At 43.8% G+C, this 19997-nt stretch overlaps 1 protein-coding gene across 1 annotated transcript; it reads right to left on the minus strand.

Moving 5' to 3' along the window:
• Positions 1-3414: 3414 nt before the first annotated feature.
• Positions 3415-19723, minus strand: LOC140596180 (cancer/testis antigen family 45 member A6-like). The gene is made up of 5 exons (XM_072743799.1): positions 19645-19723; positions 6037-6213; positions 4473-4595; positions 4009-4103; positions 3415-3634 (listed from the first exon to the last, which is right to left on the minus strand). The coding sequence occupies exons 2-5, from the start codon at positions 6206-6208 to the stop codon at positions 3629-3631; spliced, it is 396 nt and encodes a 131-aa protein (XP_072599900.1). The 5' UTR covers positions 6209-6213; positions 19645-19723; the 3' UTR covers positions 3415-3628.
• Positions 19724-19997: the final 274 nt, after the last annotated feature.

Raw genomic sequence — 19997 nt, forward strand, 5'->3', positions numbered from 1 at the left:
GCTCTGTGTGGATCTTTTCTTCTCTGTTGGTCAGAAATGAATGTGGGCTTGCCCTTGAGGAAGAACCATGCTACACTGTGAAATATTTATGCTGTTGTTTTTCCAACCTTCTCCCAACAGATCTGTGGCCAAGTACTAGCATGACAATGCACGGTGGAAAGGTTAGTAATCAGAATTCTTGAAGATTACTCAATACTGGATCTGAATGACACTAATTCCAGGAGACCCAAAGCATCACTGTGGTCCAGCAGTCAGAGAGAGGGGCATTGGAGGTCAGGTCATTTTTTTAAAAAAGATTTTATTTATTTATTCATGAGAGACAGAGAGAGAGAGAGAGAAAGACAGAGAGAGAGAGAGACAGAGAGAGAGAGATGCAGAGACAGGCAGAAGGAAAAAGCAGGCTCCACACAGAGAGCCCAATGTGAGACTCTATATTGGCACTCCAGGATCACACCCTGGGCTGAAGGCAGGCGCTAAACCGCTGAGCCATCCAGGCATCCCTGGAGGTCAGGTCATTAATGGAATTTTACCTCTGTACTGTCTCTCAGTGGTCTCAGGTTTTCCCCTAATCTACCCAGTGGTGATTTGGAAGATGCACGGTGGTAATTCTGAACATATCCTTTCATCTTACCCATTTGGCCAGTGCAGAACTTACAGATCTTGGAGAATGACTGCCAATTATAAACTTGGTTGGTTGTTTACTTAAATTACAGCTGCTGTTTCACTTGTGGCTCCATTGCCTTAGCCATCAATACATCCCTGGGCATCTGGTATATCTATTTGATTGAGCAAATGCTTTTTGCTCTTTTAGGAAGTATCACCAGAAAGAGTATGCCTTCAGCTAGAAAGGGCACCATCACTTCCTACCTCAGGCTTATATCAATTCTCTGAGCTAATGTCAGAAACCATTCCTTAGGGACCTTGATCACTTTTACCTTACAATGGACATGACACTATTCCTTTGCATTTATGACATTATTCCTATTAAGGAAGTAGAAATTAATAGACACATTGGCCACACACTTGGAAGATATAATATAGGAAATAATTCCCACGTAAAATCAGAGGCCTTGCAACTTATTGAAATGTTTAGAGATTTAGTAGTCCAGGGCATGTCAAGACTATGCTTCTACAGTGAACAGCAAATTGACGAATCTCAATTTTCTTACCATTAAAAAATAGACACAGCAAAGAGTTGGCCTACCAGGTGCTGGTGATAACATATATATTTATGGTTTTGTGGTACTATGACCCACTGACAAGTGACCTGAAAACTAGCTAGCTTGAAGTGAGGCCCAGAAGAAGAAAGTTCTCTGACCCTACACCTACAGCATCATGAGGAGTTCCCTGTAACCACCTGACTGGAAAAGAAAAAAGCATCATGCCTGATTTTCAGTTCTGACTTTCCAATATGAAGGCACTTGTCCATATTAGTTTTCTAATACTGCATAAGTTACCTCATATTTAGCAGTGCAAAATGACACAAATGTATGATCAAGGAGTTCTATAGGTCAGAAGACCAGGGAGGATTGATTGGGTTCTCTGCTTAGGGTCTCATACAATTGAAGTCAAGGTGTTGACCATGCTGGGTCATAACTGGAGACTCAAAGAGAGAAATTGCTTCCAGCCCTTTCACGTTATTGGTAGGTTTCTAGTTTCTTAATGTTGTAGGACTGAGGTCCCCGTTTCCTTGCTGTCTCTCAGCCAAGGCCACTCTGAGCTCCTAAGACCACCCCCGTCCCTCTTTAGGTGAATGCCTCCATCGCTCAAGCAGTAATGGTGCATCCTGGTCATGGAATCAGGGATGCAGATTATGCAGGGACCATAAACATGAACTTGCACTCACCAAGACTGATCGTGTTGCAGATACTGCTGACTGCTCCATCTGCCAGCCAAACAGACCAAGAGTGAGCACCTGATATGGCATCTACCCCCAAGTGGTCAATCAGCTACCTACCAGTTGGCTGGTGGATTATTTTGGTCTTCTTTCATCAGGGAAAGGTAGCTCTTTGTATTCAAATGGACATTTATTCTGGATATGGATCTTCCTTCCCACCCATATATTTTTGAGAAAACATTCACATATTTAGAGAATGCTTTATCTACTGTCATGGTATTCCACACAGCATCACTTATAAATAAGGAAATTTCTTCTCAGGACATATGCTTATGGAATTCAGTAGGTTTATTATCTACCTCATTATTCTTTTTTTTAAATTTTTATTTATTTATGATAGTCAGAGAGAGAGAGAGAGAGAGAGAGAGAGGCAGAGACACAGGCAGAGGGAGAAGCAGGCTCCATGCACCGGGAGCCCGATGTGGGATTCGATCCCGGGTCTCCAGGATCGCGCCCTGGGCCAAAGGCAGGCGCCAAACTGCTGCGCCACCCAGGGATCCCCTACCTCATTATTCTGAAGTGGTAGTTTCAAAAATATAATGGAATGATCTTTTAAAGCCACAGTTATGGTTCTAACTTGGCAGTAGTATCTTGAGGGGCTGGAGTAATATACTTTAGAGGATGTCAATGCTCTACCTCATTTGCCAGTATATGGAGCTGTTTCTCCCATAGCTATAATTCACATCTTCATTAATGAAGGGATGGTAATGCGAGGGGCTCCTCTCACTATTACTCTTAGGTATCCAGTAGCCAAATTTTGCTTCCTGTCCTCACAACTTTAGGCTTCCCTGCACTGAAGGTCTTTTTCCAAAGGAGAAATGTTTTCCACAAAAGCCCGAACAATGACTCCATTGAAAAGGAAACAGACACTGCCAAGGGGTCAGGCTGGATGGCTCCTCTCCCTCAATCATCAGGCAAACATGGGGCTCCCTGCACAGTGTAGAGAGATGGAACCTGCTGGGAAGGACACAGGACTGCAACTACATAAGACAATGAGGAGGACTGTGTCAGGATGTTTGGCTTTTTTTCAGCACCTCATGTTTGTCATTAAAGTTAAAGGAAAATAATTACAAGTCAGTTCAGGCAGGACATCTAATGGTAGGTCCATGGTAAGTAAGGTGTGAGTCATTCCCTCAGGCTGAGCCCTATGGTCAGCTGAGGGGCTGCGTCAGGCAAAACAAATAAGAAATGGAGAGTCTACAGGGTGCTGGCTGGCTCAGTTAGTGGAGCATGCGACTCTTGATCTCGGGGTTGTGAGTTCAAGCCCCATGCCGGATATAGAGATTACTGAAAATACAGAATTTTTTAAAAAAGAAGAACTGGATAGTGTAGAAGACAGTTATAAATACCAGCTACAGGCCTGTGACCTGCTGAGGACCTAGGATATACTATAAGCTGATCATTTAAAGTGTTCCCAAACTTCAGGGGGGAAACAAACAAACAACAAATTATCCTTTTAAATGCATAAAGAATTTTACTAACAGAAACTTATAACATTAAAGTTCCAATGCCTTTTCTTAATCTCAAGAAGATAATTTTATTAACTAACATGTGCTAGAAAGCATCAACAATATCCGGTTCCATTCTAGGACAGCAAACTGGTTCTGGTTACTCACTGATAATTTTGATAACAGAATTATAAGTTTGGGGTATAATTTGTCTTTGTTGAGGAAGTAGTCAGATTCTAATTTTTCTAGTACCTTCTCCAGGTGCCTTATTAAGTCTTGCCTTTTAAATCTGAAAATAAAGAAATAAGTCATTAACCAAAAGACACCCAAAGAACCCACAATGTGGGAAGCTCTGTGGGGGAGAGAAAGGGGAGCTTACAATATACATGGGAATAGAAAATGGACCATCATGGTAAGGGATGAATCCGTAAACAAAGAATGTCAGTTCACAGTCAACACCTACCTCAAACTCCAGTATGAACAGAAGTCTCCTTGAACTTGGAAGAATGAGACTCAGAGAATATCAATCTAAACAACTAGAGACAACATGAACTCTGAATGATAATGACCAGGGTTTGAGAAATGCCAGGCAGGGCCTGATCCCACCACATGCCCAGCACTGCACTGGGCCCAATGTGCTATAGAGTTTCTCTCTATACCCACCTTGCTGTTCCCTTGACGGAAAATACAACAAATTTTTTCCCGCAATTCCAGAGGTCCTTGCACTCCTTCAAGCAATTTGAAGACTCTTTCATATTCTGGAGATATTAAAAAAAGAAAACCTTCAGTGTTTATAAAGTATGAAGAGGAGATAGAACTCAACCTTGGTGTCTCAGCAATCATCCAAGGGCTAGAATGTTACAGAGCACATGTGCTCTCAATGCTTACATCTGGACACCCAAACATAACCACCAATGGAACTCTGGGACACAAAAACCAATTAAGAGATGAAAAAAAGAACAAAAAGGTATACAGGGACATTTTAGTCAAAGTAAAGAGGAATCATCCTAAATTATGTGAAAACCCAAGTCTGGCAAAGGATGAGCCTCAAGAGTTCAGTTGAATCTAGTCTAAATCAGAATGGGAAAGACCTCCTGTAGTTTCACTGATAAAAATTCTTAACCTACTTTGTCCAAAACGTTGAATTTCCTTCTTTAATTGGTGTTTCATTTCAGCACTGATTTCCACTGGTATCTGCAATTTATCTGGCATTTCTCCTGACACAGACATTCCTGTGACCTTGGGGTCATCTGCAGAGAGACAGGTGGTAATGATTCTTCCCACCAGTGCATTACTACCAGGTTCCTGAAGCAGCCCACCCTTGCTGACACTGGTTCAGTCATGAGGCAAAGAATCCAACTGACTGTGTGAAATGCCATCTCCTGCCATATTCATAAGCTCTGGTGGAACAGATGTTGACAAGAAGCCATCAGGTGGGGGTTTGACCACTTTCCCTCCCCTCCCCATGGATACTGTGAAGGACAGGTGCATCTGGAAACCAGATTGAATGTGGAGCTGCAATCATGTGCATTTCAACAACCCCACACATCCATGTGCTCCACAGTCTCTAAAATTTTCATTCATAGCAGGAGGCCAAACCAGATAGATGTATTAGACCTGAAAATTTGACCTCACAAAAAATATTACAACAAGGAAGTCTCCTATATTCTTGGCACTATGCATACACACAGAAATGTACTTGGACACTATAACCAGCTAAGAAACATTCGCAGAGCCCTGGCACTCATGATTTAATGTCACCTTGATGCCCTCTACAAGGTGAAAAGTTGAACATGTCACTTGATACCTGATATTGGCACTCCATCACTAAAAATTCCAGCCAGTAAATGATTATCCTCATCTGTCTTTTCCGTCTCAGATCAATTTTTTTGTACACCATATCCGACACCTCTATTTCATTTATTCATCCTCCTCTGGGCCAGGCACCATGCCAAAAGCTGGGAGATTGGCAGGGAATGAGACAAACACAACAGACAGAAATGATCCCTACCCTTATGGAACTTAAATCCTCATAAGGAAGTCAGATGGTATGTGTAAAATGGGCAAAATGAATAACACAGTTTGACATTGTGTCAAGAAGGAATTAAGCAGAGATGTGATGGAGAGCAGGAGGGGAAGCCTCCATGAGTGCCTGGTTAAGCAGGGCCCTCTGAGGAGGTGACTCCTGGGCAGAGCTGGGAACAGAAGACAGAACCAGCCTGTGCACACACAGAAGAGGAGTTCCAGTGGCCATGAGGGCCATGCAGGGCCCCTAGGAGGGGACGAGCCAGGGCTAGGAACTAAACAATAGAGACAGAGACAGCAAGGAGGACACAGAGAGGACATGTGATGGCAGGATAGGATGGCAGGGCCAGGTCATGTACCATGTGTAGATAACGGTGGGACTCAGGAATGATGACAGTATTAAGAGGAAAGAGAGAAAAGCAGAAAGAAGAATGAAAAGGCATATTCAAAAAGGAGAAAGAAACCAGTAGAGTGCAGAGTTTGGGAATCCAGGAAAGTTTCCAGGAAGGACATATGAACACCTGATCCACTGTGGCTGAGAAATTGATGGCAGTATCACCCAAAGCCGGTAACCTTGATAGGAACTGCTCCCATGGCGTGAAGGAGCCAGAGGCCAGGCTGCCCTAGGTCAGGTCTGGAAGGGGAGGGGAGGACAGACATCCTCACCTTCCAATGACATGGCTGAGCCCCCAGGGTAGGATACTCCCTCTCCTTCCTGTTTCATTGACAGCAGCGCCATGCTCATCATTCTCTTAGATGGAGGAGGACTAATGGGTTCTCCACGACGTTTCATTTGATTTTCAGGCCCAACAGCAAACTCCTCTGCTTTATCGGACATCTTTCCTGAGAAGTATCATGAAACATGTTCCATTAGTGAAAAAAATGCTACCATGCCAAAACTGCATTCTACCTATGCATATGCAAAATGCATCTGCATCATTAATATGAATGTTCCTAGAGGCCAAGTTTTACTGGGCCCCACAAACACTTTGTTCTCTGGAAATCCAGCCTAATTTCCATCCAGTCTATGGGGAAAACAGAAGAAACTAATGTACAAGTGTAGTCCAAAGGCAAACACTGTACCTGACCAATCAATTTGCTTACAAAACGTGAACCTCTCAGCCAGTTTAAATAAACACATGATTACATCTTTAAGGAAGTATAAACCATTCTGTGAAAACTGTTATCAGTTGAAATAACTCCATTTACTTTCCTGATTTGATTTAAATGAATATTATCAGTATTGACTGAGTCTTCACAGAATGCCCCTTGTAGAGGGTAAAGGGAGATGAGTTGGAAATCTTTAACCCAATTGCTTCCAATGGCAGGGAGTTCAAACATGTCAGTATAGAAACCATGTGATGGGCACTTTTCAATGTTGCTAATAGATAAAATGGGACATATCAGTATGACAGACTAGCTGAAAGGTTTTCTCATCCTAGAATAACCGCTACATTTTCCCCAACATTTTGGTATCAACTTGTGGTCAACACCTGTTCTGAACTACGGACAGTTCTCATTCAGAAGAGTGCAAAAGGGGGAAATGATTGTCATGGAGCTCTTCATACCAGCCAGGTCCTCTAATGGTTTCCTTGTCCTGACTTATTTAGTATTTCACTAAATACTAATTGAGAGCTATAATTGTGGCAAAGACTCAGGGACAAGGTAAGGAGAAGATGTGCGGTCAGAAGGGATCCACAAGCCCAAAGATTCTAAGGATTGGTGGGAGAGGTTGGCCATACAGGTGCTTCTCCCGGGTCACTGGCAGACAATCTTCAGTATCTGTTCATGAATATTCTCTTGCTTTAAACAGACCATCTTATGACAGTGCTGAGATGAGGAGGGAGTGGTCAGCATCATGAGCTTCCAGAAAAAGAACTAAAGGTCACTGAAATCCCTGACAGGAGGCCTCAGGTGCAATGGTCAGCCACATTCAAAAAGAACCCAGGAAACAGGAATGACTATCAAAGCATTTCAGTCTGCTCACTACTTCCCTCACCCTGCAACTGATACACTTGTTTATCAGTGGATCTCCTGTAAAGGTGGTGAGTGCAAATCCATTTTTCTGAAAACTATCATTCCCTGAAAACTCCTTTAGTAACATTCTTACTGCAAAATGCTAATTGCATTTAACTTTAAATACAAAATTTTAATTGCAGTTGAAGCGAAAATGTTGACAATCAGGGCCTGGACTAAAGTGGCTGTGTGAGGATTGAGCAGCATGGGAGCCTAATATGTTCTCAAACCTGACTCCAGCCCAAAGCCCAATCCAGAGAACATCCTTCCTTTGCTTTCTCAACACTTCTGGCTGGCATCTTCCATTGTATCAGCTGAGATAAAACAGAGACACTTACAGAAAAATAGAGCTTACCAAAATTTTACTAGAGAAGAAGGAGAAAGTCTGACAAATCCTGTATCTGACAAAACAATTACAAAAAAGTAAAAACCTCCTACCCTAAAGACTTCCCTGATGAGTTCTCCAAACATTTAGAGCAAAATAATATCAGTGTTATACAAACTCTTGGACTAGTTCCCAACTCATTTTATGATGCCAATATAAAACATGACACCAGGGCAAGATGGCAGAAGAGTAGGGTCCCCAAGTCACCAGTCCCCACCAACTCACCTAGATAACTTTCAAACCATCCTGAAAACCTACGAATTCGGCCTGAGATTTAAAGAGAGAACAGCTGGAATGCTACAGTGAGAAGAGTTCACGCTTCTATCAAGGTAGGAAGATGGAAAAAAAAATAAAGAAATAAAAAGCATCCAGGGGGGAGGGACCAACGAGGAGCCGGGCTAAGGCCCTGCAGCAAGTGCCCTCAGGACAGGAAAGCCCCCCCCCCCCCAGAGAACCAGGAGCTTCACAAATCTTCCCAGAGGGAAAGGCACTCTCAGGGAGTTGGAGCAGGATCCCAGGAGGGGCGGGGATGCCCTCAGGCTCCCAGGGGAACTAACAGAGGACCTGCTCCCGGGGGGGGGAGTGCTCCACACACCGCTGAGCTCCCAAAAGGGCTGCAGAGCCCACCCAGCTGGGCCCGGGAGCAACTTGGAGGCGGCTCGGGCAGAAGCTTCATGTAGAGGGGGGCTGTGAGGCCCTAGGAGCAGCTAGGGTGGCGGCTTCATTAGAGGCTCCACACAAAGGGAGCTGCACGCCCCCGGAGCATGATTCCAGCAGCGCAGGCCCCGGAGCACAGGGCGCCGGGGGACAAAGCCCAAGATCTGGCGCTCTCCCAGGGACAGGCAGAGGCCGGGAGGGCACAGGACAGCAAGGACTCTCCTGACGCTGGGTGGCCCGAGCTGTGCAGATCAGTGGCCCCCACCCCCAGAGCATCCAGGCCCCTGTGGATTAGGAACTAACATAGTTATGGCGGGAGCTGACTACAGGGCTGGAGAGCTGGCCATCTCCACTGTTGTTGTTCCTCCTGGGGCCTCACAGGATAAACAACCCCCACTGAGCCATGCAACAGGCAGGGGGGCACAGCTGTGGTCATCAAGACAGTGAGGCACTGGCACAAAAACAGACACATAGATCCATGGAAGAGAATATAGAATCCAGAAGTGGACCCTCAACTTTATGGTCAACTAATATTTGACAAAGCAGGAAAGACTATCCACTGGAAAAAAGACAGGCTCTTCAATAAATGTGCTGGGGAAATTGGACATCCACATGCAGAAGAATAAAACTGGACCATTGTCTTACACCATACAAAACGATAAACTCAAAATGGATGAAAGATCTTAATGTGAGAAAAGATTCCATCAAAACCCTAGAGAACACAGGCAACACCATTTTGGAACTTGGTCACAGTAAATTCTTGCAAGATTCATCCATGAAGGCAAGAGAAACAAAAGCAAAAATGAACTATTGGGACTTCATCAAGATAAGAAGCTTTTGCACAGCAAAAGATACCGTCAACAAAACTCAAAGACAACCTACAGAATAGGAGAAGATATTTGCAAATGACATATCAGATAAAGGGCTAGTTTCCAAGATGTATAAAGAACTTATTAAACTCAACAGCAAAGAAACAATCAATCCAATCATGAAATGGGCAAAAGACATCAACAGAAATTTCATCAAAGAAGACATACACATGGCCAACAAGTATATGAGAAAATGCTCTGCATCACTTGCCATCAGGGAAATACAAATCAAAACCACAATGAGATACCACCTCACACCAGTGAGAATGGGGAAAATTAGCAAGACAGGAAACAACAAATGTTGGAGAGGATGTGGATAAAGGGGAACCCTCTTGCACTGTTGGTGGGAATGTGAACTGGTGCAGCCACTCTGGAAAACTGTGTGGAGGTTCCTCAAAGAGTTAAAAACAGATCTGCTGTACGACCCAGCAATTGCACTGCTGGGGATTTACCCTAAAGATACAGATGCAATGAAACACCGGGACACCTGCACCCCGATGTTTACAGCCACAATGTCCAAAATAGCCAAACTGTGGAAGGAGCCTTGGTGTCCATGGAAAGATGAATGGATAAAGAAGATGTGGTTTATGTATACAATGGAATATTACTCAGCCATTAGAAATGACAAATACCCACCATTTACTTCGACATGGATGGAACTGGCGGGTATTATGCTGAGTAAAATAAGGCAATCGGAGAAGGACAAACATTATATGTTCTCATTCATTTGGGGAATATAAAAAATAGTGAAAGGGAATAAAGGGGAAAGGAGAAAACATGAGTGGGAAATATCAGAAAGGGAGACAGAACATAAAGACTCTTAACTCTGGGAAACAAACAAGGGGTGGTGGAAAGGGAGGTGGGCGGGGGGGTGTGACTGGGTGATGGGCACTGAGGGGGCACTTGATAGGATGGCACTGGGTGTTATGCTATATGTTGGCAAATTGAACTCCAATAAAAATAAATAAATAAAATAAAATAAATAAAATAAAATAAAATAAAAAATACCTGATACCAACATCTGGCAAGGACATGAGAAGAAAGGAAAATTACAGAATGATGAGGGAGGGACAAGATGGTGGAAGAGTATGGTCCCCAAGTCACCTGTCCCCACCAAATTACCTAGATAACCTTCAAATCATCCTGAAAAATCTACGAATTCGGCCTGAGATTTAAAGAGAGAACAGCTGGAAAGCTACAGTGAGAAGAGTTCATGCTTCTATCAAGGTAGGAAGACAGGGAATAAAGAAATAAGCAAAAGGCATCAAAGGGGGAGGGGCCCCGTGAGGAGCCGGGCTAGGGCCAAAGCCGGGGCGAGTGCCCCAGGACAGGAAACCCCAGTCCTGGAGAAGCAGGAGCTTCACCAATCTTTCCGGGCGGAAAGGTGCTCCCACGGAGTTAGAGCAGGACCCCAGGAGGGCGGGGATGCCCTCAGGCTCCCTGGGACACTAACAGATGCCTGCGACCAGGGGAGAGTGCGCCTAGCTCCCTAACGGGCTGCAGCGTGCACACGGCTGGACCCGGAAGCAGCTCGGAGGGGCTCGCGCAGAAGCTCCGCGCGGAGGGGGCTATGCGGCCAGGGGCAGCTTCGGAGGGGGTTAAGGCAACGGCTCTGCGGAGAGGGGGTGCCCGGCCGGGAGCGCAAATCCAACAGCGCAGGCCCGGGACGACAGGGCGCCGGGGACACAGCCCAGGATCCGGCCTCCCCCTGGGACAGGCAGAGGCCGGGAAGGCCCAGGACAGCAAGGAAGCTCCTGCCCCAAGCTGAGCAAATCAGTGGCCCTGCCCCTGGAGCTTCCAGGCCTCTGCAGACTGAGAGCTCCATAGTTACTGCAAGAGCTGAATCCAGGGCTCCAGAGCTGGCCAATGCCACTGTGGTTGTTCCTCCTGTGGCCTCACTGGGTAAACAATCCCCACTGAGCCCTGCACCAGGCAGGGGGCAGAGCAGCTCCCCCAAGTGCTAACACCTGAAAATCAGCACAACAAGCCCCTCCCCTAGAAGACCAGCTAGACAGACAGGTTCCAGGGGAAGTCAAGGGACTTAAAGTATACAGAATCAGAAGATACTCCCCCGTGTTTTATTTTTATTTTTATTTTTTTTTTGATTTTTGATTTGTTTACTTTCCCCACCTTTTTTTTTGCTTTCTTTGTTTTTCTTTCTCTTTTTCTTCTCTTTCTTTTCTTTTTTAATCCTTTTTTTCTTTTTCTCTTTTCTTTCCTGCTTTCTCTCCTCTCTTTTTCTCCTTTTCTCAACCTTTTTTTCTCTTTTTCTAAACTTCTTTTTGGCCACTCTGCACTGAGCAAAAGGACTAGAAGGAAAACCTCACCTCAAAAGAAAGAATCAGAAACAGTCCTCTCTCCCACAGAGTTACAAAACTTGGATTACAATTCAATGTCAGAAAGCCAATTCTAAAGCACTATTATAAAGCTACTGGTGGCTCTAGAAAAAAGCATAAAGGACTCAAGAGACTTCATGACTGCAGAATTTAGATCCAATCAGGCAGAAATTAAAAATCAATTGAATGAGATGCAATCCAAACTAGAAGTCCTAACAACGAGGGTTAACAAGGTGGAAGAAGGAGTGAGTGACAAAGAAGACTAGTTGATTGCAAAGGGGGAAACTGAGGAAAAAAGAGACAAACAATTAAAAGACCATGAGGATAGATTAAGGGAAATAAATGACAGCCTGAGGAAGAAAAACCTACATTTAATTGGGGTTCCCGAGGGCGCCGAAAGGGCCAGAGGGCCAGAATATGTATTTGAACAAATCATAGCTGAAAACTTTCCTAATCTGGGAAGGGAAACAGGCATTCAGATCTGGAAATAGAGAGAATTCACCCCCCTAAAATCAATAAAAAACATTCAACACCTCGACATTTAATAGTTAAGCTTGCAAATTCCAAAATATCAATTAATAACCAAAGTTAAGACATACTTAGATAATAATACACTTATACTTAGTGACTTCAATCTAGAGCTTTCCACACTTGATAGGTCTTCTAAACACAACATCTCCAAAGAAATGAGAGCTTAAATGATACACTGGACCAGATGGATTTCACAGATATCTACAGAACGTTACATCCAAACTCAACTGAATACACATTCTTCTCAAGTGCACATGGAACTTTCTCCAGAATAGACCACATACTGGGTCACAAATCGGGTCTGAACCGATACCAAAAGATTGGGATTGTCCCCTGCATATTCTCAGACCATAATGCCTTGAAATTAGAACTAAATCACAACAAGAAGTTTGGAAGGACTTCAAACACGTGGAGGTTAAAGACCATGCTGCTAAAAGATGAAAGGGTCAACCAGGAAATTAAGGAAGAATTAAAAAGATTCATGGAAACTAATGAGAATGAAGATACAACCGTTCAAAATCTTTGGGATGCAGCAAATGCAGTCCTGAGGGGGAAATGCATCGCAATACAAGCATCCATTCAAAAACTGGAAAGAACTCAAATACAAAAGCTAACCTTACACATAAAGGAGCTAGAGAAAAAACAGGAAATAGATCCTACACCCAGCAGAAGAGAGTTAATAAAGATTCGAGCAGAACTCAACGAAATCCAGACCAGAAGAACTGTGGAACAGATCAACAAAACCAGGAGTTGGTTCTTTGAAAGAATTAATAAGATAGATAAACCATTAGCCAGCCTTATTAAAAAGAAGAGACATAAGACTCAAATTAATAAAATCATGAATGAGAAAGGAGAGATCAGCACCAACACTAAGGAAATACAAACGATTTTAAAAACACATTATGAACAGCTATACGCCAATAAATTAGGCAATCTAGAAGAAATGGACGCATTCCTAGAAAGCCACAAACTACCAAAACTGGAACAGGAAGAAATAGAAAACCTGAACAGGCCAATAACCAGGGAGGAAATTGAAGCAGTCATCAAAAACCTCCCAAGACACAAAAGTCCAGGGCCAGATGGCTTCCCTGGGGAATGCTATCAAACGTTTAAAGAAGAAGCCATACCTATTCTGCTAAAGCTGTTTGGAAAGATAGAAAGAGATGGAGTACTTCCAAGCTCGTTCTATGAGGCCAGCATCATCTTAATTCCCAAACCAAAGACCCCACCAAAAAGGAGAATTACAGACCAATATCCCTGATGAACATGGATGCAAAAATTCTCAACAAGATACTAGCCAATAGGATCCAACAGAACATTAAGAAAATTATTCACCATGACGAAGCAGAATTTATTTCCGGGCACAAGACTGGTTCAACACTTGTAAAACAATCAATGTGATTCATCATATCAGCAAGAGAAAAACCAAGAACCATAGGATCGTCTCATTAGATGCAGAGAAAGCATTTGACAAAATACAGCATCCATTCCTGATCAAAACTCTTCAGAGTGTAGGGATAGAGGGAACATTCCTCAATGTCTTAAAAGCCATTTACGAAAAGCCCACAGCAAATATCATTCTCAATGGGGAAGCACTGGGAGCCTTTCCCCTAAGATCAGGAACAAGTCAGGGATGTCCACTCTCACCACTGCTATTCAACATACTACTGGAAGTCCTAGTCTCGGCAATCAGACAACGAAAAGACATTAAAGGCATTCGAATTGGCAAAGAAGAAGTCAAACTCTCCCTCTTCGCCGATGACATGATACCCTACATAGAAAACCCAAAAGCCTCCACCCCAAGATTGCTAGAACTCATACAGCAATTTGGCAGCGTGGCAGGATACAAAATCAATTCCCAGAAGTCAGTGGCATTTCAATACACTAACAATGAGACTGAAGAAAGAGAAATTAAGGAGTCAATCCCATTTACAATTGCACCCAAAAGCATAAGATACCTCGGAATAAACCTAACCAAAGAGGTGAAGGATTTATACCCTAAAAACTATAGAACACTTCTGAAAGAAATTGAGGAAGACACAAAGAGATGGAAAAATATTCCATGCTCATGGATTGGCAAAATTAATATTGTGAAAGTGTCAATGTTACCCAGGGCAATTTACACGTTTAATGCAATCCCTATCAAAATACCATGGACTTTCTTCAGAGAGTTAGAACAAAATTTTTAGCATTTATGTGGAATCAGAAAAGACCCCGAATAGCCAGGGGAATTTTAAAAAAGAAAACCATAGCTGTGGGCATCACAATGCCAAATTTCAGGTTGTACTACAAAGCTGTGGTCATCAAGACAGTGTGGTACTGGCACAAAAACAGACACATAGATCAATGGAACAGAATAGAGAATCCAGAAATAGACCCTCAACTTTATGGTCAACTAATATTCGATAAAAGAGGAAAGACTATCCACTGGAAGAAAGACAGTCTCTTCAATAAATGGTGCTGGGAAAATTGGACATCCACATGCAGAAGGAAACTAGACCACTCTCTTTCACCATACACAAAGATAAACTCAAAATGGATGAAAGATCTAAATGTGAGACAGGATTCCATCAAAATCCTAGAGAACACAGGCAACACCCTTTTTGAACTCAGCCACAGTAACTTCTTGCAAGATACATCCACCAAGGCAAAAGAAACAAAAGCAAAAATGAACTATTGGGACTTCATCACAATAAGAAGCTTTTACAATGCTGCTGTTCAAAAAAAAAAAAAAGATAAGAAGCTTTTGCACAGCAAAGAATACCATCAACAAAACTAAAAGACAACCTACAGAATTGGAGAAGATATTTGCAAATGACCTATCAGATAAAGGGCTAGTTTCCAAGATCTATAAAGAACTTATTAAACTCAACAGCAAAGAAACAAACAATCCAATCATGAAATGGGCAAAAGACATCAACAGAAATCTCACAGAGGAAGACATAAACATGGCCAACACGCACATGAGAAAATGTTCTGCATCACTTGCCATCAGGGAATTACAAATCAAAACCACAATGAGTACCACCTCACACTAGTGAGAATGGGGAAAATTAACATGGCAGGAAACCACAAATGTTGGAGAGGATGTGGAGAAAGGGGAACCCTCCTGCACTGTTGGTGGGAATGTGAAATGGTGCAGCCACTCTGGAAAACTGTGTGGAGGTTCCTCAAAGAGTTAAAAATAGACCTGCCCTACGACCCACCAATTGCAGTTTTTGGGATTTACCCCAAAGATACAGATGCAATGAAACGCCGGGACACCTGCACCCCGATGTTTCTATCAGCAATGGCCACAATAGCCAAACTGCGGAAGGAGCCTCGGTGTCCATCGAAAGATGAATGGATAAAGAAGCTGTGGTTTATGTATACAATGGAATATTACTCAGCAATTAGAAACGACAAATACCCACCATTTGCTTCAACGTGGATGGAACTGGAGGGTATTATGCTGAGTGAAGTGAGTCAATCGGAGAAGGACAAACATTATATGGTCTCATTCATTTGGGGAATATAAATAATAGTAAAAGGGAATATAAGGGAAGGGAGAAGAAATGGGTAGGAAATATCAGAAAGGGAGACAGAACATAAAGACTCCTAACTCTGGGAAACGAACTAGGGGTGGTGGAAGGGGAGGAGGGTGGGGGGTGGGGGTGAATGTGTGACGGGCACTGAGGGGGGCACTTGACGGGATGAGCACTGGATGTTATTCTATATGTTGGCAAATTGAACACCAATAAAAAATAAATTTATTAAAATAATAAAAAATAAAAAAATAAAAAATAAAGGAAAATTACAGAATGAGATTTTTCCCCCTAAAAATAGATACAAAAATTCTAAACAGAAGATTACAAACAAAAAACATGAATAGACCAAAAAGATAGACATCATGTCACGATGTAGTGTCTTCTATGAAGGCAACATTGGCTTAAAATTTGAAAATCATTCAGTGTTAAGTATATTCAGGGAAAAAAAACAGGAACAAATTCCATTATTAATTTTATAGGTGGGTCCAGGTTCAAGAGTTACTCATGATTAAAAATGATCAGCAACTTAAAATAGAAGTCAGTTTCCTTAACCTAATAGAGAGTATCAACCTCAAAGAATCCTACAGCAAACGCTACTTAATGGTAATAAACCACTTTTTACCTAAATTTGCACCCAAGCCAAGGATGTCCACTATTCATTCAAGGATATATGGGAGTCATAAAAAGTGCAGCAGTACTAAGAAAATATATTAAATATAAATTTTGGAAAGGAGGAAGCAAAAATGGCACTCACAGATGGCGTTTTTTTGAACACAGAATATCCAAAAGGATATAAAACAATTAGTGTTAATAGGTGAAGAATAGCCAAGTTACTGGATGTAGACGCAAGAACCAAAAACCATATCTATTTCTGTGCAATAACAAAAATAGTTAGAGAAAGAAGTTTAAACTACCATTGAAAACAGTGTTTAGAACATCAAAGCCGAAAGAGTAAATGTAATGAAAGCTGTGCTGGAGCACTACACATAAAACATAAAACTTCACCAAAATGAGTTAAAGACCTCAGTAAATGGGGAGATAGAAATTTTGCGTGGATTGCAAGACTCATTATTAATCATTATTGTCATTTCTGTCCAGAATAATTATTGCAACATATTTAAAATGTAAATAATTTTTTATTTAAAATTGAAAATTTTGGGTGGGAATTGGTGAGCTCATAGTAAACAATATATGAATATCAAAGGGCTTAGAGTAGCTGAGACCATCTTTAATCAAAAGAACCAAGCTGGAAGATGCACAGTGCCAGGGAGCTGACTCTGTGGTATTGGAGTAAGGGTAAGCAGAATCACCAGTGTGACAGGACAGAGAGTCTAGAAATAAAGCTGGAAATAGCAGTTGTTACACTGCTGATATTGGGGCCTGCAAAACTTTGTGGTCCATTCAGTACATCCACCTGCTCCCTATGGGGAACTGTGCCTCTGCTCTGACCTCCTTCTTGGCCATACAATATCACTCTCCAACAAATAGGAGATCTAGAAGAAAACTTAGGATATTACCTTCGTGGCTTTCGAGTAGGCAAAGCTTTTGAAAAGAATAAAAGCCCTGACCATGAGGAATAGATCAATTAGACTTAACTGAGAATTTCTGTTCATCAAAAACACACTATTAAAAGAGTGACATGGCGGCGGGGGGGTGGCGCCTGGGTGGCTCATTTAGTTATGGGCATGACTCTTGATTTCGGCTCATGTCATGATCTCAGGATTGTGGGATCAAGCCCCATGTTGGATTCCAGGCTGGGCATGGAGCCTACTTGAGATTTTCTCTCTCCCTTTCTTTCTGCCCCTATCCCCTGCTCATGTGCATGCTCTCTCTCTCTCTCTCAAAAAAAAAAAACAAAAACAAAAACAAAAACAAAAACAAAAAACAAAAAAAAAAGTGACAAAACAAAACAGATCAGCAGAAGAGGCACAAAATTAGGTATTTAAATACATGTAAATCTAAATATATGTTGAACTACAAATCAATTTTAAAAATAGAAATATTGGGACGCCTGGATGGCTCAGCGGCTGAGCGTCTGCCTTCAGCTCAGGGCCTGATCCTGGAGTTCTGGGATCGAGTCCCACATCAGGCTTTCTGAATGGAGCCTGCTTCTTCCTCTGCTTATGTCTCTGCGTCTCTCTCTGTGTCTCTCATGAATGAATGAATGAATGAATGAATGAATGAATAAATAAATAAATAAATAAATTTTTAAACAATTAAAATTAAGTATAAGTAAATAAAAATACAAATATCACAGTAAAATATGGGTAGAATCCTGGAAAGGCTCATCATAAAAGACATACATGAATGGCCCATAAACCACATTAATCACCACAAAATGCACATTTAGACATAATGAGAGGTCCCTGCACACCCACCAGGGTGGCTGAGATTTAAGACTGCCTATATAGCAAGTGTTTGTGACTATATAATGCAATGAACTCCTATGTATTGTCATTCCCAGATTCTCACCTTGATGCCCAAAGTCATACTTAAAAATTTAGATTGAACCCCTGCAAGACAGATACACAAATCAAGAGAAGTACTCCACCCCCGGCTGAGACAGAGCATCCAAGTAAGAACAAACCACCCCAATGTGCATTACACCACCCAACTAAGACCTCACTACAAAGGCTGGGACAGACCACACCAAGGAGAATCCACCCCCAAGGCAGACACAGAGCCCCCAAAATAAATGCTCCCCAGCCAGGGCTGAGATACACTAGCCAAAGAAGAGTAGCCCCCCGCCCACCTAAGGGAGATGAAGTGCCCAAGGAAAGCACCTCACCTAGGGCTGAGAAGGGGCACTGAAGGCACAGCCCCCCTTATGGGCAGAGATGGACCTTCCCAGGGAGAGTCTCAGCAACCCAGACCTCAGAGGAGCCCCAAGAAAGAGCCTAAAGCCCCAGTGCTGACAAAGCACCCAAGGCGAAGTGCTCTCCCTACCAAGACTCAGAGCCCCCCATGGAGAGTTCCCTCCAGTCTTAAAGCATCCAAGGAGCAGCACCCATGAAAGATTGAGGGATTGTCAGGGATTGAGATTCTCCACCACCGACCAGCTGAACACCCGAAAAGCCCAGCCTCATCATGGCTGACACAAGCACCCAAGGAAAAGAGCCCCCTGGTTCTGAGCTAAGCACCAAGAAGAGTGTCTTACAGGCTGAGGTAGAAGCTCTCAGGGAGAGGAACCCAAGGGCTGGGGCAATGCACCCCAGGAAACATTCCCCTCACAGAACTTGAATGGAGCTTCAGGAAATACTCCCTCCTTGCCCCTGCCACCCACCCTCCCTCTCCGCTGCCCTTCCCGGCTCCCTCCCCCTCGCCCCCCACTCCCTCCCTCTCCGCTGCCCTCCCCACACCCCCATTGCCCTCCCTCTCTGCTGCCCTCCTGCCCCCACCCACACCCCGCACCCCCCCACACTCTGCCCCCGCCCCCCCCACACCCAGCCCTCCGGATCGCCGCTCTCCCCCCTTTCCTCTCTGCTGCCCTCTCCACTGCCGCCGCACCCTTCTTCTCCGCTGCCTTCCCCCCAGCCCCCTGCGGCCCACCCCCCCACCTCCCTCTCCACTGCCCTTCCCCCTGCCCCCCCGCCCTCCTCGCCACTGAACCCCCAAACCCCCCAAATCTCCACCTCCTCTGAACACCCACCTCGGGCATAGGACTAAGATAATCACCCAAAGTCGCGTCCCCACACGGGTCCTGAGAGGGTTCCACGAAGAAAGTCCCTCACGGAACCCAGAGACAAAACCAAGCAACAGCCTCCTCTCCAACATGGCGGAGATAACCTGCCCAGGACATGCCTCCCCCTGAGTTCAGATCACAACCAAGCAAAAGTCTCCACAGGCTGAAGTAGATCCCCCCGGAACATACCACAGCCAAGGAAAAGGCACATCCAGGGCACAGAGAGCCCCCAGGGAAAAAGAATCCACACTCCCAGTGGGAAAACCCTCACCTTGTTCCAGGAGCCCGTCGAGCACCTCACACAACGGCAGTAACGCCTCTCAGGTGGAACTTTCTAGAATGTGCCCTCTGGGAGTTCCTGGAAATACGCCCCCTGGGGGGTCTGGGAGTGCTGTGCACCGGGAGTTGCCATGGGACAAGACGCTGATGTATTACTACTGCCCCAAGGAAAGGAGAAAAATGAGTGGGAAATATCGGAAAGGGAGCCAGAACATGAGAGACTCCTAACTCTGGGAAACGAACTAGGGGTGATGGAAGGGGAGGAGGGCGGGGGGTGGGGGTGACTGGGTGACGGGCACTGAGGGGGCACTTGACGGGGTGAGCACTGGGTGTTATTCTGTATGT

The sequence above is a fragment of the Vulpes vulpes genome, chromosome X (genome assembly GCF_048418805.1).
Source record: "Vulpes vulpes isolate BD-2025 chromosome X, VulVul3, whole genome shotgun sequence".
Classification (NCBI taxonomy): Eukaryota; Metazoa; Chordata; class Mammalia; order Carnivora; family Canidae; genus Vulpes; species Vulpes vulpes.

Bases quoted from the DNA above. Each gene is read 5' to 3' on its own strand.
- LOC140596180 (XM_072743799.1), bottom strand. From the start codon at position 6,208: ATGTCCGATAAAGCAGAGGAGTTTGCTGTTGGGCCTGAAAATCAAATG. The intron at 4,596-6,036 runs GTGAGGATGTCT...GTCTCTCTGCAG, and splicing joins CTCAGCCATGTCATTGGAAG to ATGACCCCAAGGTCACAGGA. The intron at 4,104-4,472 runs GTAGGTTAAGAA...TAATATCTCCAG, and splicing joins AATTCAACGTTTTGGACAAA to AATATGAAAGAGTCTTCAAA.